The sequence below is a fragment of the Mustela lutreola genome, chromosome 4 (assembly GCF_030435805.1).
Source record: "Mustela lutreola isolate mMusLut2 chromosome 4, mMusLut2.pri, whole genome shotgun sequence".
Classification (NCBI taxonomy): domain Eukaryota; kingdom Metazoa; phylum Chordata; class Mammalia; order Carnivora; family Mustelidae; genus Mustela; species Mustela lutreola.
The window spans coordinates 111,352,663-111,380,563 of NC_081293.1; the positions used below are offsets into that span (position 1 = coordinate 111,352,663).

Consider the following 27,901-nt stretch of genomic DNA (forward strand, 5'->3'; position numbering starts at 1 on the left):
CTCTCTCCCTCTCCCTCTGACCCTCCCTCTAATTCCGTGCTCTCATGCACACGCTCTGAAATAATAAATCTTTTAAAAAAAATTTTAGGGAGGGGCGCCTGGGTGGCTTAGTGGGTTAAGTGGCTGCCTTCGGTTCAGGTCATGATCTCAGGGTCCTGGGACGGAGTCCCGCATCGGGCTCCCTGCTCAGCAAGGGGCCTGCTTCCCTCTCTCTCTCTGCGCCTGACTCTCTGCCTACTTGTGATCTCTACTTGTCAAATAAATAAATAAAATCTTTTTTTTTTTTTTTTTAAGATTTTATTTATTTATTTGTCAGAGAGAGAGTGAGCGAGAGCGAGCACAGGCAGACAGAATGGCAGGCAGAGTCAGAGGGAGAAGCAGGCTCCCTGCGGAGGGCAAGGAGCCCGATGTGGGACTCAATCCCAGGACCCTGGGATCATGACCTGAGCCGAAGGCAGCTGCTTAACCAACTGAGCCACCCAGGCGTCCCAAATAAAATCTTTAAAAAAAAAAAAAATTAGGGAGATAGTCAAGCTGTAGAATGGGAGAAAATATTTGCCATACATCTGATTAGCCAAATAATCTCCATAATACGTTAGGAGCTCAGACAACTCAATAGCAAAGAAAACCTTAAACTCCCTTAAAAAATGGGCTAAAGACTTAAATTGACTCATCTCCAAAGAAGACAAACAAATGTCCAACAGGTGTATGAAGAAATGTTCATCATCATTCACCATCCGGAACACAGCAAAGTCACAGTGAGATGCCACCTTGCAGCTGCAGAGTGGCAGACACGTATGTGTTTGTGAGGGTACGGTGTTGGTGGGCTCTGTTGGGCATGCTCTGTTGGTGGGAATGCACAGCGGTGTGGCTGCTATTGAAGACATTATGATGGCTTCTCAGAAACTTAAAAACAGAGCTACCAAAAAATACAGAACTACTAGATTATCCAGGACCCCCGCTTCTGGGTACATATCCAAAATAATTAAAAACAGGATCTTAATATTAATATTCACATATTCGTTGCAGCACTCATCACCATAATAAACATATGGGAACAACCTGATGTCTGTTGACATGAATGGATAAAGAAAATGTGCTGTAGGCATACAATACGATTCAGCCTTAAAAAGGAAGGAAATTCTATAAAATGTGACAACATGGATGGACCTTGAGGAGAGTCTATTAAGTGAAATAAGCCAGACGCAGAAAACAAGAACTGCATGACTCCACTTTTATGAGGTATCTAAAATAGTCATATTCAGAGTGCCTGGGTGGCTCAGTCGGTTAAGCCTCTGCCTTCAGCTCAGGTTATGATATCAGGGTCCTGGGATCAAGCCCCACATCAGGCTCTCTGCTCGGTAGTGAGCCTGCTTCCCCCTCTCTCTCTGCCTGCCTCTCTGCCTACTTGTGATCTCTCTCTCTCTCTCTCTGTTAAATAAATAAAGTCTTCAAAAAATAAAATAGTCATATTCATAAAATCAAAGACAGGAATGGTGGTTACCAGGGGCTGGGGAGTGGGGGAGGGGACAGTATTCATCAATAGACATAAAGTTTCAGTTAAGTGAATATGTTAAGTGAGATGAATATAAGTTAAGTGAGATGAATATGCTCTAGCTATCTGCTATACAATATTGTGCCTAAAGTCAACAATAAAGCCTTGTACCCTTAAAAATTGTCAAGAGGATGGAGCTTGGCGTTCAGTGTTCATATCACAATAAGATAAATAATCAAATTTCATGAGTACCTTAACATTAGAGTTTAGAAATTAGGATGGGAAGTTAATCATACAAGAACATCATTCTGGGGCACCCGGGTGGCTCAGTGGGTTAAAGCCTCTGCCTTCGGCTCAGGTCATGATCTCAGGGTCCTGGGATTGAGCCCCGCATCGGGCTCTCTGCCAAGCAGGGAGCCTGCTTCCTCCTCTCTCTCTGCCTGCCTCTCTGCCTCCTTATGATCTCTGTATGTCAAATAAATAAATAAATAAATCTTTTTAAAAAAGAATCTCATTCTCACTCGCGTGCATTACAGTATGTTCTCTTGCGTGGGATGAAAAGGAGATGTCATAGCCAACATGCTGGGAATTACACAGAACTATGGCTAAAAGCTGAAAGGCTTCACTGTAGTAAACATCCTCAGATTATATCCTGAGAGGGGAACATGCCAAAGCCAGTGGAAACTTTGGCTTATTATCAAGTTCATCCCTGGAGAGATTTGTATTGTCTTAGTGTCAGGATAGCGGGTACATAGCCTGCACTCATCCTCGAGTTAGACTGCAAATTCTGTAAATCAATATGACACCTTTTCAGAGTTTATTGCTGAAGTGGTTAGAGTCACATTTTTGGCCAACCTCTAAACACACATTAGGGCTTTCTATGCATTTTGTATATAACTCCCCTCCTGGCTTCCCTGGCCCCATTCTACACTCTTCTTCCACATAATCCATGTTCTTCCGCAATTATTTTGTTCAATCTTTTCAATCAGTCAATAAGCCACCCTAAATCCTCTCTGAAAGACGAGGTAAAAAGAAACATTAATATTTGTTTGAAGGTCACATTTTTAATTATTTTATTATATTATTATTATTATTTATTATGCACAGCCATGTTTTTCACCTTGAGGTTAGTTTTTAACTTGAGGTAACACCAAGTTTTCCTCCAAAGAATATCTTCCTTTTATTCCTCCCGGAAAGCTGTGCCACATGGTTATATTCCAGTGTGAACTTACACACATTATCTTCTCAAAGTTCTAAGAAAAGAATACAGTTGATAAGAAAAATTACAAAGCTAATTTTAAAGCAGTTATGAGTTTCCTTTTGGCACACAAATCCCTGACATATGGTAGAATCACCAAGCTTGAGGGATGGTCTCTTTTCTTTACAGATAATACTGCCTGATTCAAGAAGTAAGTAATCAGCAAGGATTTACAACCCAATAAATTAATGAACAAATTTTTTTGACACGGTTAAAAATATTAACTCTAAGCAACCACAGCTTCCTACTCAATCCTCTCAAGGATTCAGAATTGCTAGTCAAGCCAAAGGTGGGGAATAGAATTGGAAGGAACTGAGAAAGACACAGGACTGAGTGTGCAGCATTTTACTAAGATGATGGAGAGGCTAGAGGCGGAGTTGTGGCGGAATGACTGGAGAAGGAGCTGTGGGGTCCAAGGGGATTCTGAGGACAGATGTGCCCAATGAAGAGTTTTAGGAATTTCTTTTTTTTTTTCTTGTTTTAGGAATTTCTTGATGTTGTGTTATATTTTGTTTGAAAAAAAAAAAACTCCTTTATTTAGTATCTCTTCAAGAAACTTTAGTAAAAGCTTACTTTCACTTATGGATTTTACTGTTTGAATTGCATGCATTTTTTTTTGAAGTGTGTTGCAAAAAAGCCAAATTATAGCAAGAGCCCAAGTGTCCATCAACTGATGAATGGATAAAGACGACGTGTTATACACACGATGGAATATTACTCAGCCATAAAAAGGAATGAGATCTTGCCATTTGCAATGACTTGGATGGAGCTAGAGAGTATTATGCTAAGTGAAATAATTCAGAGAAAAACAAATAGCATATGATTTCACTCGTATGTGGAATTTAAGAACATGGGAGGAAGAGAAAGAGGCAAACCATAAAACAGACTTTTTTTTTTAAAGGTTTTATTTATTTATTTGACAGAGAGACACAGTAAGGGAGGGTGGGAGAGGAAGGAGCAGGCTTCCCGCAGAGCAGGGAGCCCGATGCAGTGCTCGGTCCCAGAACCCTGGGATCATGACCTGAGCCGAAGGCAGACACTCAACAACTGAGACACCCAGGTGTCCCCATAAAACAGACTCTTAACTATAAAGAACAAACCTAGAGTTGCTAGACAGGAGGTGGCAGGGGGCGGAGATGGGCTGGATGGGTGATGGGGATTAAAGAGGACACTCGTGATGAGCACCGGATGGTGTATGTAAGTGATGAATCACTAAATTCCACTCCTGAAACCAATATCACAGTGTATGCTAACTAACTGGAATTTAAATAAAAACTTGAAGAAAAAAAATAAGCACATGCTCTATACTCAATCTAAAAAAATAATAAAAATAAGTGTACTATCAGACATGCCTAATTTTATATAGTTTTAGGAGAGCTTTTGTATAACATAAAGCTTACCATTTTAACTATTTTCAAGTGTACAAATCAGTGGTCTTAGTTATGTTCACATGGTCTGCAACCATTACAATCTTTTTCCAAAACTTTTCATCACTCTAAAAGGAAACTGTATCTATTAAGTTCTAGTCAAATTTCTGTCCCTATGAATTTGTCTTTCCAAGATGTCTCTTAGAAGTGGAATCATATGATATTTGTCCTTTTGTGTCTGGCTTATTTCACAAAATGTAATGTTTTCAAGGTTCACCCATGTTGTACCATGTTGTCAAGACTTTGTTTTTACATCTAAATAACATCCCACTGTAGGTATATGCCATATTTTGTTTATCTATCCTTCTATTGATGGACACTTGGGTTGTTTCCACCTATTGTGAATTATGCTGCTATCAAACACTGGTGTACAAGTAAGTGTTTGTATTCCTGTTTTCAATTTTCTTGGATATATACCTAGGAGTAGAATTGCTGGGTCAGATGTAATTCTACCTTTTGAGGAAGTGTGACACTGTCATCCCCAATAGCTCCCCCATTTTATATCCCTACCATAATGCATAAAGGTAGCAATTTCTCCACATCCTTACCAACACTTTTTATATTCCCTTGTTTATTGTAGCCATCCTAGCTATCTATGAAGTGGTATCTCATTGTGGTTTTGATTTACATTTCTCTAATGACTAATTGTGTTGAGAACCTTTTCTTGCATTTGTTGGCCATTTGTTGATATTCTTTGAAGAAAGGTCTATTCTAGCCCTTTATCCATTTCTGATATTAAATCCTTATCAGATACTGAATTTACAAATATTTTCTTCCATTCTGAGGGTTGTGTTCTCACTCTCTCAATAGTTTCCTTTGATGCAGTTTTTATTTTTTATTAAAACGAAGTTATTTCCTTTTTCTTTTGTTGCCTGTCCCTTTGGCATAGCATTTAAGAAACTACTGCCTAATCCAATGTCCCTCAGATTTTCCCCTATGTTTTCTTCTAATAGTTTTATAGTTTTAGCTCTTCAGTGTAGGTCTTTGATCCATTTTGAATTAATTTTTGTATATAGTGTAAGGTGAGATTCCAACTTCATTATTTTAAATATAGATATCTAGTCTTTCCATACTATTTATTAAATTAATAAATAAATTTATTAAATTTATTCTTTTTACTAAATGATCTTAGTACCCTGGTTGAACATCAACTAATCATAAATGTGAAGGTTTACTTATACATCCTCAATTCTTTTCCATCAGTCTATCCTTGTGCCACAACCACACTGTTTTGATTATTGCCACTTTGTAATAAACTTTAAATTCAGGAAGTGGGAGTGCTCCAATTTTGTTGTTTTTCAAGATTGTCTTGGTTCTTCTGAGTCCTTTGAAATTTCATGTGAATTTTAGGATGGGTCTTTCCATCTCTGTAAAAAACAATAATGGGATTTTTTTTTGGGGGGGGGGCTTGCAATGAATTTGTAGATCACTTTAGGTAGCACTGTAATCTTCAAAATGTTCAGTTTTCCAAGTTATGAACACAGGGTGTGTTTCCACTTATTTATGTCTTCTTTAGTTTCCTTAAACATCGTTTCATCTTTCAGTATAAAATTCTTACACTTGTACCCTGACTAAATTTATTCCTAAGTATTTATTATTTTTTGATGCTATGGTAAATTGAATTGCTTAATTTCCTTTTGGAAATTTTTCTTTGCTAGTGTATAGAAACATGAGTGATTTTTGTGTGTTGATTTTGTATCCTGTGCCTTTACAGAATTAGCTCCAACAATTTTTTTGTATGTATAAGTGATTCTTCAGGATTTATTAAATAAAAGATCATGCCACCTGCTAATCATATGCCAGTTTGGATGCTTTTGTTTCTTTTTCTTCCCTAATTGCTTTGGCTAGACCTTCCAACATTAACAATGTTAAACAGAAGTGGCAAAAGCAGAGATCCTGATCTGAAAAGGAAAGCTTTCAGCCTTTCACCATTGTAGTATGAAGTTAGCTCTGGGTATTACACATATGGCCTTTATCATGATGAGGAAGTTCTTTATAGTCCTAACTTATCAAGTGTTTTTATCATGAAAGGGTGCTGGAGGTTGTCTAATGCTTTTTCTGTATCAGTTGAGATAATATACTTTTCCTTCATTCTATTAGTGTGGGTATATTACCTTCCTTGATATTCATATGCTGAACTACCTGGTATTCCTAAGATAAAACTCACTTGATCTCAATTCAGATGCCTTCTTCCTAACATGACTAGAACAGAACTCATAGCATTTCCTTCCAACCTACTTCTCCCTTCTGGGTTTCTTGTCTGGTAATGGTTCGGTCATTTCCTCAGTCACTCAAGCCAGGAATTTTTATCTTTTCCCACTTACTTAGTTGTCAGTCATCAAGTTCTGTAAGGTAGCTTTCTGAGAATCCTCTCATCATTCCACTTATCACCAACTCACCATTTCTATTATTAGTTAAGGTTGCTGTAATCTTTCATTTTATTGTAATGCCTTCAGCCTGGATAGCTTGCCTCTCCTTTTCTTTCTCCTCCTCCTATATGCATCAGGTCAAAGCACTCTGTGCTTACCCCTAAACACCCTAGAAAACATGTTAATTTTCTATATCTTACTTTGAGAGTTCTAAAGTTTTAGGATAAGAACTGTGTATATTCAGTATTGCAACGATGTTTGGCACATAGCAAGAGCTGAACAAATGATTCTGAGTGTCTGAAACAGACCAACAATACCTTAAAGTGATATGGTAGAGTATAGTAGATACAGCACTATAGCCATAGTAAGAAACCAGCAATATATATATATAATTATAGATAAGCATCAAGCATATATGCATGTGATGGTTTAAAAGCTTTTAAACTGACTTCTCTTTCTTGCTTCCTTACCTCTGATTTTGAAAATTCTCCCTCCTTTCCAAGATCGATTTCATTCCTTACCTTCTCCAGTGCCTAACCATCAAACATATACCTATCAATTCAGCACTTAATTACACACTAATGTGAAATCCCCCATATTATTCATAATGCTCCCCTCACCAAAAACGGGGGGGGGTCTCTGTGATGTCAGCATATATCTATACCATATTGCTAAATGATGCTATAAACAGAATGTAGTTCCACTCACCTCCCTTTCCACTAGTCATGTATCACTGGCATGTTTAATAATGTACTATCTTATATTGATTATAATTAGATGTTGTTTCTTTGAGTTTTGCCTCCACATTCAATTTGCACTTTTCTGAAGGCAACAACCTCCATTCAGCCACTTTTGTGTTAACCAAGAATTTGCAGTCCAAGCAGCCACACAATTCATAGTCTCCCAACATAAATGTTTATGGGTTGTGTACTCATGCCTTTGTCTATACTTGAGTGACATTTATGGAATGAGCAGTGCCCAAGTTTATTTTTATTTTATGACTTGATATTTCGCTATAATGTTCTTATACTGGCAGACGTCACAGCCTCAATGACAATATTAAGGGAACAACTCACACTTCTCTCCTCTAGGAACCTGGGTGGACGTGGAGGGGTTTCTCCATTTAATATCACTTTCTCCTTATGTTCTGGGTGCTGATTCTCAGTTTGGCTCAGGGTGGGGACAACCTTGAGAAGAGGCTCCTCAGTCATATTCCAGTCAGCTGTCGGAGCCACACAACTATACATTTGTGAATGTGCTCTTTGAAAATAAAGAAGTAGGTTTAATGGGAAAAGCCACCTCGCTCATGTTGTCTCCCACATCGCCCAAGACAGAAAAGTTTCCAAACTTTCTATCAACAGCTAAGTAAACTCAATTCATATACATATTATGTAGCTTCAAGCTTGCTTTGGAACAGCTTTGCTTCTTGCTTTGGCAGGAAATAAAGTTTGATTCATGGATATGGGGAAAGTTCTGGTCTTTCTGGGACAGTCTTATCCTGGGCACAGTCACAGTAATAAGCAAAGAAAAGAAAACAACAATTAAAGAGGTACTGTACTTAAGTTTCTCTCAGGAGTCTCAGGAACAAAGTCTGCAAAAATTCTATTAATGCTCTCCATTGCTTCGTAGGTATTAGATGACCCGTGCACAGCATTTTTCAAAACGCTTCTTCCAAACCTGGCTCGGATAGAGTCTGGGGACAGTATTTTTGCCTCCTCTGGTTCTACGGGACCCATCAATCGTCTCCAGTCTGAAACAGCATTCCATCTGGTCAGAACCATGACCAAAGATGGACCCCTGTAAATAAGAATGCTTTCAGGTGATCTGGGCTATTTATACCTATAGAGATTGCATATACAGCTAAGGACAGAATACCACGCTTTGTCTTTATTCCCTGTTCTTATCAGTGTGTTTTTGTGCTTTCTGTTTTTCCATTTCTCCCCTTTCCAACAGGTTGTTGTGCTAGAAGAGTGCTATAGTTTAATTCTAGAAATATATGCTAGGCACTATTCCAAGTATGTTTAATGTATCAATTATATACCCCTCACAACAAACAAATAGATAGATACTATTATTATCTCCATTTTAAAGATGAGGCAACTGAGGCACAGATTAAATATGTTGACAGATCAGGGATTTAAAAGCAGAGATTAGAACCCAGATCACCTCTGTATCTAATGTGAAGACCTAAGGAAATGAAGGAAGGAAGGAAAGAAGAAGGTAGGAAAGGAAGGAAACAGGAAAGAAATGAACCCCAAATATTAATAGGGTGTCTCTTAACGAATGGAATTTTTTAAAATTACATTTTGAATTTTTCAGTTTCTATAATGAATACTTGCTACTTATATAATGCAAAGAACTGTATCAGAAACTTACTCAGTTAACATTTCTACTACATCTTGATAAAAGTCTTTTCCTTTTATTTTTGAATAAATGTTTTCTGCTTCTTCTTCATTTAGGAGCACTTCCTTCATCTGTGTTATTTCAAATCCAGCCTCTCTAATAAGTTTCAGGATCTCCTCTAGGGCAAAGCAGATATTTGGTAACCTTGCAGAGTGCCTCCACTTTTGTTCCGTATTCAAATAGACTGAAATAACTAAGGAAAGTAATCATTTTACTTGCCTACTGTGGCTTAAAAAGCTAAAACTCTGCTAAACTAAATTGAACTGAAAAGCATCAGATCAACATTCAGAGCAACGTGAATATATTAACACAGATGATCAGTCTCTGAGATGCACCTTTCCAGAACCCACCAGAAGTGTCTCATTGACTATAAGGAGGTTGCGAGGGGTGTGCTTCTGGGCTGAAAGTGAAGACGTGTTTTCACATCCACGCAGCAAATGTCAAGGAAGTCCTTGCTAGAGATAGATTGAAGGGGAGAGCCCACTGAACACTGCTCCCTGACGTAGCCAGGCACTATTTGAGGGAATTAAAGTAAATCTTGTCAAAATCTCACAACACCTAAACGTTAAAGGCTACATTCAGGGAATCAAATGAGGGATTAGGAGTCTTTTCTTTGGACCAGATCAAAAGCACTTAGAAGTGCTGTGCTGCCCTGCTGGTTGATCTATAGATCAACCTTGAGCATAGCCCATAGAAAGCCTGAAGAAGGCTGCAAAGGGGGCAGGATGCGCCCTATGAGAGGCGCTGTGGGAACAAATATGAAGGGAACATTAACCCATTTCTTCCAGATCTTGTCTGCTTAGAGGGCCTGGCCTAGAAACACAGCTTGAAAAGGTTGTCATTATTATAAAGAACAATGCAAAAGGCTCCCAGAACCACAGGCAAGTAAACTATTAACTCTCTGGGAAGGTCAGATATGATTTCCAGAAAGGCCAACCTTTGTGTTCAGTACAGTAAAAATAAGATATGATCACCAAGCAGACAAATAGAGAAACAACATTGTAAGCACAGTACAGAATTTCTAAAAATAATAATAATGATGATGTTAATGAAAACACTATGCATTAAAATCTATGGGGTAATCAGAGGAAATTAAAGCAGTAATCAAAAATTTATACTGACAAAAATAATGGAAATAAATGAATTAAATATCCAATTTAAAAAGCTAGAAAAAGGGTGCCTGGGTGGCTCAGTGGGTTAAGCCTCTGTCTTCAGCTCAGGTCATGATCTCAGGGTCCTGGGATCTAGTCCCTCATCGGGCTCTCTGCTCAGTGGGGAGCCTGCTTTCCCCTCTCTCTCTGCCTGCCTCTCTGCCTACTTGGGATCTCTCTCTCTCTCTCTCTCTCTGTCAAATAAATAAATAAAATCTTAAAAATAAATAAATAAATAAATAAATGATTTTAAAAATTAAAAGCTAGAAGAAGAACACTTTAAAAACTATTAGAGACTCAAAGGCAAAACTTTTAAAAAAGAAACGAAAGTAATAAGTTTGAAAACAGAAAATAAAACTCATAAATAAATCAAATTCTGTTTGTTTGAAAGACAACAAATGAAGAAATAGCAGGGTAGAAATAATTTAATTTCTTGAATGAAGAAATTAAACATGATAATAAGAGACCATTAACTCTATACAGACAAAATGTATAATTTCCTAGGAAAATACACCTTAGCAAAATTAACTCTAATTAACCACAGGTAAAAGGTTTAAATAGATCAGTTTCCATAGAAGACTTTCTCCACAGAGAAGTGGTCAAAAAATTATCCCACAAAAAAAAAGCAACAGGCCCAGATGTTTTCACAGGAAAAGTCTACCAAATCTTCAAATACCTATCCCACTGCTTCTTAAACTCCTCCAGAGTACCGCAAATGAAGACATGCACATTTTTTTATGAAATATTACGCTGTTATCTAAACTGTGCACAAAAAATGAAAAGAACAGACCAATCTCACTCTCCCAATGTGAAAAATCCTAAATAAAATACAAGCAAATAGAATCTAAAAGCACATTTAAAAAATACCTCAGGATAAAGAAGATGTGGTCCATATATACTATGGAGTATTATGCCTCCATCAGAAAGGATGAATACCCAACTTTAGTATCAGCATGGATGGGACGGGAGGAGATTATACTGAGTGAAATAAGTCAAGCAGAGAGAGTCAATTATCATATGGTTTCACTTATTTGTGGAGCATAAGGAATAACATGGAGGACACGGGGAGATTGAGCGAGAAGGGAGTTGGGGGAAATTGGAGGGAGAGACAAATCATGAGAGACTGTGGACTCTGAGAAACAAACTGAGGGTTTTGGAGGGGAGGGTTGTGGTGGGCTTGGTGAGCCTGGTGGTGGTTAGTATTAAGGAAGGCACATACTGCATGGAGTGCTGGGTATGGTGCACAAACAATGAATTTTGGAACACTGAAAAAAATATATAAAATAAATAAATACCTCAGGACTAAGTGAAGTTTATAAAAGAATGGAAGAACGGCTTGATATTAGAAATATCAGGAACATGATTTTTCCTACTAATATACCAATGGAGAAAACCATTGTTATCTCCATCAACTCTGAAAAGGGCTTCAACAAAATTCAATTTCATTTTGATTATAAGAGAGACAGAGAGAAGGAAGAGGGAAGTAGGGCAAGAGAACAAATATGACAAAAGTTCATTGTTAAATCTAGACTGATATGGACATTTGTTGAATTATTCTTCTAGCTTTTCCATAGTTTGAAAGTTTTCACAAAATCTGAAGGAAACGTACACATTAATTTTTATTTCTAAATATTTACCTCTTTGTTCCTGTGTTAAATGAGGTTTAAGCAGTGCTAAAGTGCTTTGAGGAGGAAAGAAATACTGTATTTCCCTCTCGGCTGCTTCTAATGAATCACTTCCATACAACTGGTTGATGGGCAAACCTTCCATTGCAAATCGTGCGCATAAACTTTGAAAAAGAAGTCAAGGTAAGCACTGTTAGAGTGTAACATAATGTAGTATAATCTAAGACAACAGAACACTGTATAAATTGTCCAAAAGTTATCAAACAGCTCATTCCTGATCTGGACACTGTGTAGAAGGCAATAATTACAGAGTGGCTTGGCAAGTACTCCTTCCTTACAAGGTAGCTTCACAGCCATTAGGAAGAACATGAACAGTGAAATAATTACGATGTGACTATCGACAGATAACTTGAAAGAAAGAACTGTACCTTCGTACAGGGGAAAAGCACAAACTGTAGGATGCTTACTATACTGGGCAATTAATTTCTCTGTGCTTTAGCTATGTCAGAATAAGATAATAAAACTGCTTTGGAAGGAGATTTTGAGGATGTAATCAGATGATACATTTGAAATACATGGTGCATATTAAGTTGTCAGTAAATACTCCTATCCCTTCCTTCATCACTAAATATTACCAAGCACTAGAGATGGCACCTGACGCTATACCAAAGAACCCAAATGACAAACTTTGAGTCCGGGAGACACTGCAAAGGAGCCCTCCATCAGGGCGAGCGCAGAGCTAAGAGTCTTGGAGCACACACAGGATGGCCACATGTAAAGGGGCAGGAGTGAGGCTGATACTGGACATGTTGCGTTAGGGCACACTCTTTTTTTCCAAGATTTTATGTATTTAGAAAGTTTGTGAGTAGGAGGAGGGTTAGAGGGAGAGGGAAACAGAGAATCTCAGGCAGATTCCCCCATGAGCCAGAGCCCTGTGTAGGGCTCGATCCCATGAGCCTGAGATCAGGACCTGAACAGAAACCAAGAGCCAGACGCTTAACCAGCTGAGCCACCCATGGGCCCCGGGCTAGGCAGTTTATCCTGGTTCTGCTTCCTCTACAATAGGTGAATACATAAAATCTCCTAAATCACTTGTTCCTTGATGTTTTTTTCAGTAGCCCTTCCCCCCCACCCACCGTCTCTTCATCCACATAAATTTCAGTAGAAGATATACTCTCCGCTTATTTCATTTTCTGCCCTTTACGCATAGTCCTGAACTGCCAACCCACAGAATCCAGCCATAGTGAATAAGGTGCTTTCCTGCTCATAAACTGACTTCACTGGTAACTTGGCTTTCTATCCTGCGACCCCATTCTTACCTCCTTGCTTTTGCTGATGCATTCCCAGATTTTCTTTTTGCCTTATCCAATCTGACCTTCCCACTTGACCCTTGATGGTTCTCATATCTCTGACTTGAAGAACCTTGTAGCCCAATACCCCTGGAGCCTGTGATTGCTAGGGGTGCAGGATTTGCACAGCAAAGGTATCACCAGAAGTTACCTTTGCTCAATGGAGAGAACTACAAGCTGCCCCTCTGTGAAGCTGTTAGACATGATTATTGGGGGAAAAGCATGTGTGAAAGGAAAGGACCTCCTCCTCCTGAGAGCCTTCCTCAGACTAGAGCTGTGGTTCCTGTACCCACATCCAAAAAGAAATTAAAACGTCTCCCATGAAAAAAGTTTGGGACCCATGATATGAATCCTACCTGTCTGGAAAAGATTCTTTGGCTTTTTGAACACTACTTGGTCCAATTAACTCTTTCCAGTGTTGTAAACCATGGTCTCTTACTAAAACAAGGGCTAGAGATGGACCGCTGTTAGAAAAAAAAAAAAAAAAAAGACCAAAAGTATGGCTCAGTAGCTAATTATATATAGATAATACAAGCAGTTTTGTTAAATAGACAAAAACATGTCAGGATAATCCTTTTATGAAGTCTAAGATGAATTTCCATTGGTGTATTCTTGAGTGTTTTAAACACCTTATAAAAGGATGGAAATAGTTTAAGGAAAGGAAGAGAAGGGCCTTTATTCTGATAGATCAGTTCCTATTTTGTTCCCAGATTCCTTGCTGGATTTCTGTCACAGCTGCTATTTCACTTACTCTTCTAAAAAACCTGACAGATTTCTAGCCCCTCAGTCTTCCCCTAGGACTAGTGATCTTCGGCATTACCAAAACCCTTGAGAGTCCATATGTTCTCTGCTTGGATCTAATGTTACACAACTTGGATTTCTGGCATTCAACTCAGTGGACCCCAGGAACTCACTCAGGCCTTTCCATTGCTCCAGTAATGTCCCAGGAGGATGAGAGAAGATGGACAGTTGAACAGAGAATTAAGATAGGGGTGAGACTGGCCAAGAAGTAGATTCAGCGCATGTTTACAGAACTGAGAAGTGTGGCAACTTGACCATGGCAGTTACCACACGGCATTAGGTCTTCAAAAGAAGACCTAAATTATTAAAAACTAAATCAGACTGGTCCTTCTAAACCTGAAAATCTACTTTACCTGGTCATTTTTTCTATAAGCTTTCCGAAATAATCTTCATTTTCATATTCCTGGCACAGTGTTTGTGCTTCCTCCTTTGATAATACAATTTGCCTTTGCATCAGTATTTTAAAGCCTTCATCTTCAATAATCTTCAAAACATCCTCTAAATAAAAAGCCACATAACAAGTGTTAAATTGATAGATTACTGGCTATGCATACCATACAGAATGTACTATTATGCATTTCATCCTTATTTGAAATTTAGAAGTTTTCAAAAATAGCTTATTAGATTTTAAGGTGAATAATATTCTTCACATACCAATTATGACTTATGATGTTATTTCCAACTTTTATTACATGGGAATCATACACATACAAGGTATGTAAAATTGAAAAAACATTACATAACCAAAATAAAATATTCACTGGATGGGCTGAATGCCAACAAGGAAATCACAGAATTCAGTTTTAAAACAAACTATCGAAATGATCCAATTAGAATTACACACAGAAAACAAATTTAGAAGTATCCAAAGCCTCAGGAACCTGTGAGACAATGTCAAATATCTAATACTTATACCTTTGGCATCCCAGATGGATTAGAGAAAGAGTTGTCACAGAAAAAATAATTTAAAGAAATAATGGTGGAAATGTTCTCAAATTTGGTGAAAAATATAAATTTATAGATTCAAGAAGTTTAAGGAACCCCCAAAATCAAAGATAAGCTCAAAGAAAAGTATACACGTCAGTGGCACAGTTGGCTGAGCATTCCACTCCTGGTTTCCACTTGGGTTGTGATCTTGGGATCCTGGGATCATGTCCCACTTTGGGCTCCACACTCAATGTGGAGTCTGCTTGAGATTGTCTCTCCCTCTCCCTCTGCCCCTCTCACTCATGCTCTCTCTTGCTCTCTCTCAAATAAATAAGTAAATCTTTTTTTTAAAGTGTACGTATACAAATAATAATAAATTTGCTAAAAAACAAAGATAAGAAAAACATCTTGAAAGCAACCCCCAAATAAATAAACACATAAAAATGTACATTACATATCAGGTAAAAAAAAAAAAAAAAAAAAAAACGCTTTGAATGATGCTGGATTTTTCATTAGGTACCAATAAAGCCAGAAGGCAGTGGCCCAACATTTTTAAAGTGTTAAAGGAAAAAAACTGGCAAACCAGAATTCTGTATCAGTACAAATATCCTTCAGGAATGAAAATAAAGACATCCTTTGATGAAAGAAAACAAACTGAATTTGTTGCCGGCAGACCTGCTCTTAAAAAAGTACAAAAGTTCTTTGGGTAGAAGGGAAATGGTATCAGAGGGAAACTTGGAACTCCAGAAAGGAATAGAAGACAACAGTCTGGGTGAAGAGTAAATCCGGGTGAATATAATAAAATGTTTTCCTCCTCTTAAGTTTTTTTAAAAAATTCATCACTGTTGAAAAGCAAAAAAATTACAATATAGTCTGCAGGAGTACTCAATACATGTAGATTTAATAGACCAGTGACTACACCGCATAGGGCAAAGGGGAAAAGGGTATGTGGGGCTGTATGGGGAAGTAGCAAAATATTAACTCTAAACGGTTTTAAAGTTATGCACATCATATATTTTATCCCAAAGCACAGCCACTAAAAGAAACGGACAAAATACATATATTTAAGAAGCCAATGGGAAAATTAAAATGGTACACTTAAAGAGTATTTAAATTCCAAAAGATAGCAGGAAAGAGAAAACAGAATGTACCAAAATGACATTTAATATAAATGGTGTAAACATAGCAATTAGAAGATAAAGATTGTCAGAATGGATTTTTGAAAAGATATTCTGTGCTCATTGGAAAAGAGAGACTTTAAGCAACAATGGAGGGCGCCTGGGTGGCTCAGTGGTTTAAGCCGGTTCAGGTCATGATCTCAGGGTCCTGGGATCAGGTCCCGCATCGGGCTCTCTGCTTGGCAGAGAGCCTGCTTCCCTCTCTCTCTCTCTTTGCCTGCCTCTCCATCTACTTGTGATTTCTCTCTGTCAAATAAATAAATAAAATCTTAAAAAAAAAAAAAAGCAACAATGGAAATGATTCTGACAAGCTAGATGCAAACTGAGAGAAGATGACTAAACCAGTCCCAGAGGAGATAAAAACAATGAATAAAAGGTGCAAGGGTCTGATTTCCAAGGAAGCTCTGGTCTGAGGATTTGTCTTACATGACAGAGTTGTTTGGAGGTGAGCCACTCTTTTGAGGCTTCCGGGCACATGAAAGAACCAGAACTGCCTGAGATAATATCCAATAGAGGCCAGGTAGGCCCCAGATGCAAACTCATTTGATATCTGTACCCAGTATGAATGAGGCAACAGCCACCTACCAACTCATACAGAAGACAGGCAATTTTAATTCTCATATATCATCTATGGATTTAATGGTTATTACTTCTTATTGGTGGGTTGTTCTTTTCTAGTGACTTGGTAGTAAGAGTGCTAGCAAATGGATTAGCTAGAATGTGTCTGCTGCATACTTCAAGTATTCTTATGAGTCCTGGAAAAGGGTGGGGAGTAGAAACACGTACTAGCTGTCACATAAGAGAGTCTCATGAACTATGGGGAAAAAAATCTCAACAAAATATTATCTATCAAATCTAATAATGTATTAAAAAAAAGTATACACTACAGCAAAGCAGAATTTCTTCCAGGCATACAAGACTGGTTCAAATTTTGAAAACCAATGAACATAACTTGCATATTAATATGCTAAAGAAGAAAAATCATACAATTCTATCATAGATACAGAAAAAGCATAGGACAACTCTAACAACCATTCTTTTTTTTAATATTTTATTTATTTATTTACTTACTTACTTATTTATTTAACAGAGAGAGAGCACAAACAGGGGGAGAAGAAGAGGGAGAGGGAGAAACTCAGACTTCTGGCTGAGCAAGGAACCCAGCATGGGGCTCAATTCCAGGACCCTGGGATTATGACCTGAATAGAAGGCACACACTTAACCAACTGAGTCACCCAGGTGCCCCTTCAACAACAATTCGTGATTAAAACTCTCAGCAAACTAGGAATAGAGGGCTCCTCAATTTATTAAAGAACATGTACAAAAATCCTATTGCTAACATCATACTTAATGGAGAGAAACTAGATGCTTGTCTCCAAGACTGGAAAGAAGGCAATTTGACATGTGACATCATCCTGGAAAACCGAGCTAGTGAAATAACACGAGAAAAGGAAATAAAAGAGTATATAGATTTGGAAGGAGAAAATAAAACTCTCTTTGTTTTCTAGTGACATCAATATCTATGTGGCAAATTCCAAAAAAACAATAACAATGAAACTCCTGAAAAGAAGAAGAGACCACTGTAGCAAAGTTTCAGGTTAAAATTAATATACAGAAGTCAATTATTTTCCTCTATACCAGCAATGAACACAAATTTGAAATTTAAAACAACACCATTTACACGAGCACACAAAAAATGAACTACATCAGTAGAAATCCAACAAAATCTGTATAGGGTCTAAATAAGGAACAGTCAGTCAGAGAAAGACAAATACCATGTAAGCTCACTAATATGCAGAATTTAAGAAACAAAACAGATGTACCTGGTGGGGGAAAGAGAGGCAAACCAAGAAACAAGCTCTTAATTGTAGAGAACAGACTGATGGTTACCAGAGGTATGGGGAATGGGAGGATGGGTCCAATGAGTGATGGAGATTAAGGAGTGTGTAAGTGCTGATGAGCACCAGGTGTTGTATGGAAGTGTTGATTCACTATATTGTATATTCACTATATTGTATACCTGAAACTGATATTACACTGTATGTTAACTAACTGGAATTTTCTTTTAAGATTTTATTTATTTATTTGACAGACAGAGAGCACAAGTAGGCAGAGTGGCAGACAGAGGAGGGGGGTGGAGCAGGCTCCCCGCTGAGCAGAGAGCCTGATGCGGGGCTCGATCCCAGGACCCTGGGATCACGACCCAAGCTGAAGGCAGAGACCTAAATCACTGAGTCTATAGAGCTAATATTGTATTCAATGGGAAAAGATTGAATTCTTTTGCTATAAGGTCAAGAACAAAGCAAGCTCGTCACTTCTCGTTGTCAGCATCATAGAGGATGTTTTAGCCTGTTCAATTAGGCAAGCAGAAGAAATAAAAGGCATACCAATTCAAAAGAAAGAGGAAAAACTCTCTCAATTTGCAGGTGATACTTATTGCTCATATCACCGGCTCTCAGCCTGACATTCTATCTTGCGAGGAAGCAACTGACAATGTCTGGAGATATTGTTGGTCATCACACTGGGGGTGTGGAAGACGTCATGAGTAAAGGCCAAGGGTGTTACAAACATTTTACAATGCAGCAGGACACTGCCTCTTTTTTTTAGAGGGGGTAGGGGCAGCAAGAGAAGGAGAGAGAGAACCTTAAGCAGGCTCCATGCCCAGCTCAGATCTCAAGGCAGGGCTCAGTATCAAAACCCTAAGGTCATGACCTGAGCCAAAATCAAGAGTCGGTCACTTAACTGACTGACCCGCCCAGGTGCCCCAGATATAACCTCTTTCAACAAAAAATTATCTAGCCCCAAATGTAAGTAGGTATGAAATTGAGAAACCTTGGTCTGCATAGAAATTCCCAAGGAACTACAGCAAAGCTTCTAGAATTGAGCTCAGCAAGTCAAAGAATATAAGGTCAGTATACACATATCAATTGTATTTCCATATACCATCTATAATGTGAACTTATGGTCTGTATGTCTGCTATGTGAACATAGCAGAAAGATTAAAAGTAACTAGGGAAAAGGTTAAAAATAACTAGCACCCTTTAGATGCCAGGAACTTTATGTGCTCATTTTTTTTAAGTAAGCTCTACTCCCAAAATGGGGTTTAAACTCATGACCCTAAGACCAAGAGTCACATGCTCCACTGACTGAGTGAGCCAGGCACCCCTCAATTTAATCTTCTGAATTTCATACATGAAGAAACAGGTGTTTTTCTTCAATGTTAAATTTTTAAATAGTATCTTTTAATATAACTTTACTAGGGTGTATTTATATTTATTTCTTACCTTTCTTTTCTTGAAAGAGAGCTGGCCAAAGTAATGCCAGGATCTTTTCTAATTTGAGATTTTTCATGTTTTTAAAATCAGGGAAGAACACATCAATGAAATGGTTAACATTAGTTACAGTCTCTTCAACATCACAAAAGTGAGATATATGTTGTCTTTCCAGATATTCTTGTAAGCTGTGGGAATCCAAAATATAATTTAAGATTAATGTAACGTAAAGCTTAATAACCATGCCAAAAAATTAAAACTGGTAATAAGTTCACAAATATTTTGTGATTTAATAAACAAAAACTGAATGTCATAGAAAGATAAGTTGTATTTTTCTGTCAAATCAGAAAATATGTATCTAACTTTTTGTTGAACCAATCCAAAAATCACTTACATGAAATCATGTATGCTTGACTTCATGGGAGGACAGAGAAGACCAACATAAAATGCAGATAAAAATGTTTTTCTTGGGGCACTGGGTGGGCTCAATTGGTTAAGCACCTGACTCTTGATTTTGGCTCAGATCATGAGCTCAGAGTTATGAGATAGAGCCCTGCCTCAGGCTCTGGGCTGGACATGGAGCCTCTCTCTCTCTCTCAAGGAATCCATCAAAATCTCTCAAGAGATTCTCTCTCTCAAGGAATCCATCGAAATCCTTGAGGAGAACACAGGCAGCAACCTCCTCGACCTCAGCCGCAGCAACTTCTTCCTCGGAACATCGCCAGAGGCAAGGGAAGCCAGGGCAAAGGAAGAGGATCTCAAGCAGACTCCACACTGAGCATGCAGCCTTACACGGGGCTCGATCCCATGACCCTGAGGTCACGACCTGAGCTAAGCCAAGAGTCAGATGCTCAACCAACTGCCCCACTCCAGGCAGCCCCATTTAGTACTTTCTGTGTTTTCAATTCTAGTACTTTATTTTGCCTGGTTATATATTTTTTGCCATCTATTTTTATTTTATTTCTTTTGTGTGTTTCTTCTGAACAGAATATAGATGAGTGCAGTTTTTGAAACTTTTTATTTTGAAAATAATTCCATTGACAGGAAGGTTGCAAGACAAGGATAATGAACTCTAGATTTACCACTGTTAACATTTTGCCACATTTCTTCTCTCTGTCCCTCTCACTCCCTCTCCTGTCATGTGTGTGTGTGTGTGTGTGTGTGTGTGTGTGTTGTGTGTATGTTGACTGAACCATTTAAGAACAGGCTGCAGATATTTTAAACATTCACCCTCCTAAATATTTCAGGAAAGTTCACATTGATACAAAACTATTATCACATAAATAGTTCATATTCAAATTTCACCAACCTGACAGTATGTCCCATCAATAGTAATTTTTCCTAATCCTGGACCATACATTGCCTGTAATTGTCCTGGCTCCCTAGTCTCCTTGAATCTCTGTCAAGGCCTCAGCCTTTTCATCTTCTATGATACTGACATTTTGTAAAGTCCAGCTTAGCTGTTTTGCAGAGTTTTCCTCATTTAGGATGGTTTCAAACAATTAGACAGACCAGTAGTTTCCTATTAATAACAGGGTATAAAATCTTTGGCAGGAGTATTATATAAGTGATGTTGTATCCTTCATACACCACAATATGATGTACACAATTTAAGTTTTTCCCATTGTTGACAGTATTAATGTGGTTAAAGTGGTATCTTCCTCTCTGCTCCTCTGGAAAGCTAAAGTGTTCACCTTTATAAAAAGAAATCTGTGAGAACACTATTTGAAACTGTATATATTTTTCATGCAATGGTTTTAGTACCCATTGATGATCCATTGTTAGTATGATGTTTTTTAATGTACCTTTTTTTTTTTTACCTTAACCTTAATAGACCACTTACAGACCACTCTGTATTTAATGGGATAATTAACCTTTTTATATTTAGTATAATAGCCATATACTTAACTACCCTCCTTCCATCTGACTTTATATATACACTATTTATTTTAAATTGTGCTTTTTTTCTTTTTATCTTTCCCTTACTTTGCTGGTCTGAGCAAGTTGCTATCCATTCCATGTGTTCCCCTTGTTAACGTACAAGTTCTATTATACTTATCCATGGCACTGATGTTCACCATCTTTTAGCAGCTTCTGTAACCAAAAATACGTGTTCCAAATACTTCTTAACGTTCTGGCACACTATTTCTCAGCTCTATCATCCTACCCATCCCCACTTCTCTAAACCTGAAAAAGAACTTTAAAATCCCTGTGTCACCTCTTCATTTCAGCTCTCTTCTCTCCACTCCGAGAAGAACCATTTCCCTTCCCTCTTCTCCCTCATGCTGAAGTGTCTCTTTTCATTTTTTGTTTGGTCAAGTCTTCTTTCAACTATTTTTAAGGCCATATATTCCTAAGCATGTCCTTGAGCATACCTTCCTTTGCTTCTCCAGGTAGAGGATTCATTAGGAGGCTTCATTAGGATGCAGGGCGTATGCTGTTTCTCTTAGTGGTCTGATGGCAAGTCCCATGCCAGTGGAAGAATTTTTCATTGTAAGAAACTTGTTCTCAGTTGCTGCCAACTATGCAGTTGGTGGAAGAGAACCAAGTGGAAGTCACTGGGGGATGCACTGACTCTAACAAATGTTAACCCAATTTTAAACTAAAAGTTGGGCTGTTTTTTAGCATCACCAGTGATTCTAAACAACGTTAGTGATAAATTAACTCCTCCTTGAAAAAAATTTTGTCTAAATAATTCCTGTGGTTAGCGTTAAATTTTAATAATATATGTGTAGGCTTCAAGTTGGCATGTTTTTATTCCTTATCTATGTATATATGTACTCTAGCTTATACTCTGCATGTAAGAATCAATACTAAAACAACAAAGCTATTGGCAGAATGCAATTTCTGGAGTTTACTGTGAAACAGTAATTTTATGTATCTCTATTTAACATGAATATATAGTAAAAATCAATTTTGAGAAAGCCACTAATCTTCAAAATTTAAGGCTTACAGACAAAATTTGCACCTTATTATTGTGATAGACTGATACGTATATAAGTATGAATGCTTTTTTCCTTTCTAAGAAGTAAACAGTATTAGCCTATTATTTGTTTCATTTTTGGTATTAGAATATTATTTTTTTTTCTTTTTTTTGCTTATATGTTTCACAAAGGACAATTTTCAACATTTATGTTTTCTTTCCTGGCCATCATTATTTTCTTTGTTCAATGATTAGCCCTAAAAATAATATTATCATATAGAGGAGAGGGGTGTTAAGAAAATTACCTGCTTGGGGTTTCAGACACACTGAGCACATCATTGCCTGTTCTTTCTCTCTGGAAATGGCATTCAGTGCTTTTTCCCAGGATATCCCTCTGTCTGTTTTCATGCATCATGCAGGCTGAGTGACTGTAAGCCCTTTCAATTGGCAGATGCATTTATTTCTTCATTTCAGGGAATTTTTCCCCCTATTCTTTGTCGAATTATAGCTTGTTCATCTATTCTTTCTTCTCTGTATGGAATTTTTCTTACTAGCACATGGGTTTTGCCCAGTATATTCTCCACATTGCTTATTCTCTTGCTCTCATGAAGTCTGTCTCTTTTCTGTACTGTAAGCTATTTCTTTCATCTGATTTTCCAAGTCATTAAAATCAAGTCTCAAATGACTATCACACTAATTCTCCACTGAATTTAGAGTTCAAATCACTATTTTATGGTTCAAATTTGAAAGTCTCTTTTTATGTGTATGTAGCACTTGCATCTCAAGCATTATTATTAGTAGTAGTTATATACTATTAGTTATATGTTATTAGTAGTAGCAGCAGTAGTACTAGTACTATTATTTTACTTAAAGATTTTTCCAGCCCGAGAAGTTCTTTCTCACTGGGCTTATGTTTGATTTTTGTGTAGATCTTCCTTTCTCTGGCTGCTAGGCTCCCTCAGGTGGACAGCCATTTTCTTTGGTTGGTTTATTGGGGCTGACATCTGGGTTTTGGTATATGAGGCGTTGGAAACCCTATAGCTGAAAGACAAAAATGGCCTCTAGGCTAAAAGCAAGCAGGGTGTCACTCCCCTGTGGGAACAAATGGTAAGAGCCTTTATAGAGCTGGTCTTCAAAGGCAGGGAATTTTTCTAATTCTGCTCAGCTCCATCTTGGGCTTTCGGTAGGGGGTGGTTCAGGATGGCCCAGTGTAATCCAGTATCAACCTGGCCTTGAGGAGTTACAAGTCTGTTTGTTGGTTATCCTCAGGTTCTTACCCCAGTGATTGAGCTCAGACACTTCCCTGTCAGAGGAGAAAGCACCACACTGCCCTCCCCTTCTCCTTAGTTCTAAACCAACAGAACTCCAGGTCTCACCTAGGGCCAGATGCTTATGAGCACAGGTTCTCTTTGATGCTAGAAAGACAAGAAAGCTCTGGAGATGGGAGTAGAAAGTAAAGGTATACAATTCAGACCGCTCTGAACCCAGAAATACTTTTAAAGATTATTTTAGGAATTGTATCTATTATCTTCAATCTAAATGAGAGTTTTATAAAAGAAAAACTTGCTCTCTACAGTTATGACATGTATAGAGACAAATTGGTTACCAAGAATAAAATATACACTTTGTATGGAGAGAGAAACACAATAAATTATAGGGGGTAGGCACTGACATCTTCACTAAGTCACAAAGATTCAGAGCTGAAAGGAACTTTAGAGATCATTTCATTTCCTCCCATCTTTGTATCCCCAGGATTTGGCACATATTAGGATTTAATAAATATTAAGTAAACAGAAGGATGCATAAAGAATGAATGACTGAATGAGTGAGTGAGTGAAGATTTCTAGTAACCACTTATCTGACTCCCGACAACATAGCTAGTAGAACCACACCTTCCTCTTCTGTAGAATCACTGGAAAGCAAAGAAAAAAGACTCTGATGTCTGAGTTCTTAATACACAGCCTGATTAAGGAGACAAACAAGCAAACAGATAACAGACTGTGATCAAAAGTCATCATGGACAAATTTGGGATCTGGATGAAAACTATGGCTGCCTGTGCCCTGTCTTCCTGGGTCTTCCTGCCGGCCAGCCACTGAGTCCCGTGGGCTACTGCTGATGTACAGAAAGTTTTCCCAGACCTTGTGGGCTCACATGTGAGTTTTTCTCTGTGGGGACGACCACCCTGACCAAGAAGGAGAGCTCTGCTCCTGTTCACAGGAGTCACCTACCCCTCCCACTCTAATTGCCCTGCTTTTAATTTCCTTTCTCCTCATGGAGGAGCCCCACCACCACCCAGGGAGGAAGGTGAGGAGGCTCTGAGATAGCGGAGAGGTAGCAACAAAGAAAGAAAGAACAGATATGTAAATCACTCGTGAGAGTTCTTGTCCTTGATCCTCTGGGTTCTGGGCTTACTTAATAGACGACAGTAGGAGTACTTGACACGTGTTACACTCTGCTTCCAGAACACGAGCTGTGCAAACAGATTCCCAGACAAACACTCTCCCCACTGCTCCATGCTGCCTGCCTGGGGCCACTGCTCAGGAAAAACATGGGCCAAAGGGAAATGGAGCCTCTAAGTCTCTAAGTTCAGAAAAAAAATACTGCAGACTTTTCCAAAGCAAGATTAACATATCTCACTCCACAGCCATCCCGCCAATGGCCTAAACTGTTCATGTTATTATGTCGGTATTCAACAACCAGAGACAACTGCTTTTCAAGGGCGGGTGTGATGAAGACTCACCGAACATCGAACATCGGCACCTGCGGGATGCTGACTTCTCTTACGCGAGCTGCCTCAATGAATGCGTCACAGAACATCTTTTTAAGAGCTCAAAAGTTCCGGTATGAAGTCTGGCACCTTTTTGAGTGCAACGCTCCCCATCCAAACCTTCCCTCTGACCACTGACTATCATTCCCCCTTAAGACTGTAAAATGAAGTACTACTGTTCACGAAGCCCTGTGTTGGCAGTTGACGTAACTCTAAGCCCCTCAATCCCACTTACAACCTGGAACCAATGACTGTAGGGTCACTCTGCTACCTAAAATGTATGACACCAGTAGGAACCAACAGATATAGCTACTCAAGAAAAGCCACTACAACCTGGAACCAATGACTGTAGGGTCACCCTGCTACCTAAAATGTATGACACCAGTAGGAACCAACAGATATAGCTACTCAAGAAAAGCCACTACACACATTAATAAGACCACAAGGAAAGTTCTGGAGATGCCCGACAGAAAACCCAGTGAAGATGCGCCATTCATCGGGAAGAAACACATGATGGACTCTCAAGACTCCGCTCCTCTCAGCTTCCTACTCACCCACCTTCGTTTCAGGCATAGCCCTGATGACTCCTGTGGTAAACTGGACTTTCTGAGTCTTCCGAGGAATAAAAGACACAATGGCAGTGCATGAAACCAGCACTATGTCTAGTCCTTACATTCATTTTCAAATATTTAAAAACCCATTAGTGAAAATATGCAACCATTTGGTTCTTAGCAATTTATAACCACTAACTGCCTTAAGTAAAAAAGGGGAGGGCATACCTCCAATGTCATTAGTAGGACACAAGGCAGGTGGAAGTCAATGTGGGGAGATGAGAGAGGACAGAGACCTGGCAGGAATGACACATGGTCCCAATCTACTGGAGGGCCCCAGGCTGGGAGGCCAGACTGTTGTGCCCAGCTTTAGAAAGACAAACAGGACACATTTTTCCCTTTCTAATCCTCTTGACATAAACTTTCAGGGAAATCTCAGCTTTGTTGTATGTATGGTTTTTTAGATCAACAGGAAGAAACACTTGTGCATCCAACATAAAAATGTGTGTTCTTGGGAGAGCCTGAGGGGGGCGCTCAGTTGGTTAAGGGTCTGCTTTCAGCTCAGGTCATGATCCCAGCGGCCTGGGATTGAGTCCCACATCCGGCTCCCTGCTCAGTGGGAGGCTGCTTCTCCTCCTCCCTCTGTGATCTCTCTTTCTCTCTTTAGTAAATAAATATTTCTTAAAAGTGTGTTCTTGGATTTTGAGACATTTGGATATTACACTTTATTACCTACTAACCCAATGTCTACTGGTAGGTTTCCTAGTCTCGAGCTACCTGTCCCTCTTCTTCATCCCTGGAGGTATGACCACAGCAGGGTTATCTTCATTTATTTCTTCATCTTCAGTCTCGGGATTGGGCCCAGTTTCTCCCAGGGTGGGCTGTTCTTCATTTCCTTGAGATACAACTAGAATATGGCTCAGACCGCTGGTCATAAAAAGGACAAACTCTTCAAAGTCAGGCTACAAAATAAGATGATAAACTGCTTACTTCAGGCTTCTGAGATAGAAGACTAAAAAAACAGCCATTCCCCAACCCAAGCAACATCGTCCCCCTCCCAACCACAAGGCAAGGGAATGTTCGCTCTATCAGCCCCCAGTGAACAGTCGCACATTGGAAGGATGGAAATTCAGAGCTCACAGGGACTGACCTTAAGGATGGTCTAATAACCACTCTCAAACTTCAGGATGCTTCTAAATCCTCTGTCAGGTTTGTTAAAACACCGAACTGAGAAGCCCAATCCCAGAGTTCAGGACCATGGAGGTTGAGGGGAGGGCTTTGAAAGTGGATTGACTCAAAAGTTCCCACATGATGCTGAGCCAGAGGGTCCGACCTTTTCCTGGGGCCAACAGAGGCGGCCTGAGTCTCACAGCCAGCTGACACAGTGCCGTTCACTAGAACTTTCTCTGATGAAAAATACACTCCTCTGGGCTCTCCAACACGTGTAGCCACGTGCAGCTACTGAGCCCCTGAAAAGTGGCCAGTGCAACCAAAAACTCTCAATCTTGTTTTACTTGATTTGATTTTAGTGAATTTAAATTCAAATGGCCATGCGTAACTGAGGGCTACCAGACTGGGCAGGAGATTTTCAGAAACTCTGTCTTCTGATCCCCAAACCGCTGCCCTTTCCAATACAAAGCACTCCTTTCTTATACTCCCCAAGGCAGAAAAGAACAGAACTTGGGACATGGGCCTTTAGGTAATGCAAGGATGAAGGCCCTTCATCCTTTTTGCCCTGTGAGGATTATGAGAAGGAGCTTTCAGCCGGGGATAAAAATCTATAGGAGAGGCCTGCATGTTCACTTCCAGAGGCTGATGCAGGGAGTCTGAGAGTCCGTAAGCCGAACAGGGCTTCACTCCAACAAAGACCAGTCAGATCATCGGCTCTTGCTCTGAGGCTGCGCTTGAAAACACAGCAGCTTCTCTTCGTTTGTGTCTATTTTCCTTACCTGGTCTGCTATCCGATGATAGAAGTCCCTCACTTGCTGTTCAGTGAGCAATCTCTTATCCTCCATTTCTATGACAAAGCCTGCCTTGATGATCTTCACAGAGAGAGCCGGATCCAGGTGCAGCGGGGAGCACATGTAAGACAAGGCAAGGACATTTCTTCCCTGTGTTTAACAAACCACCCAGATTTGAACACATTTCAGGTAATGACTTCAGCACGACCCATTGGGCACTAGGTCTGAAGAGGCTCAAAACTACGTAAACGAAGAAGGTCATCGTCATGCCTCCTGGTCTGTAAGTTTTCAAAGCTCAAACCAGAGACTCTGCAGTTTTTCCAATAAGGGATTTGCCCCAAAACATGAAAGAACTAAGTAAATTCCAAGGGAAATTACCGTACTTTCTGAATCAGTCACAAAGACACATGTTTATAAGTGCTTTTTAACCATCTATCTTCAAA

General features: G+C 39.0%; 1 protein-coding gene across 3 annotated transcripts in view; it reads right to left on the reverse strand.

The window, feature by feature from the left end:
- Positions 1 to 2,558: 2,558 nt before the first annotated feature.
- The window catches only part of NME8 (NME/NM23 family member 8), a 59,259-nt gene continuing 33,916 nt past the window's right edge, over positions 2,559 to 27,901 (reverse strand). For all 3 annotated transcript variants that reach the window (XM_059170765.1, XM_059170764.1, XM_059170763.1), the window contains 9 exons: positions 27,447 to 27,539; positions 26,275 to 26,459; positions 19,268 to 19,443; positions 14,232 to 14,376; positions 13,434 to 13,541; positions 11,741 to 11,892; positions 8,926 to 9,070; positions 8,108 to 8,346; positions 2,559 to 2,748 (listed from right to left, as the gene is read on the reverse strand). In XM_059170765.1, coding sequence (XP_059026748.1) covers positions 2,741 to 2,748; positions 8,108 to 8,346; positions 8,926 to 9,070; positions 11,741 to 11,892; positions 13,434 to 13,541; positions 14,232 to 14,376; positions 19,268 to 19,443; positions 26,275 to 26,459; positions 27,447 to 27,539 — 1,251 coding nt within the window. In that variant the 3' untranslated portion in view covers positions 2,559 to 2,740. The remainder of the gene's footprint in view (positions 2,749 to 8,107; positions 8,347 to 8,925; positions 9,071 to 11,740; positions 11,893 to 13,433; positions 13,542 to 14,231; positions 14,377 to 19,267; positions 19,444 to 26,274; positions 26,460 to 27,446; positions 27,540 to 27,901) is intronic.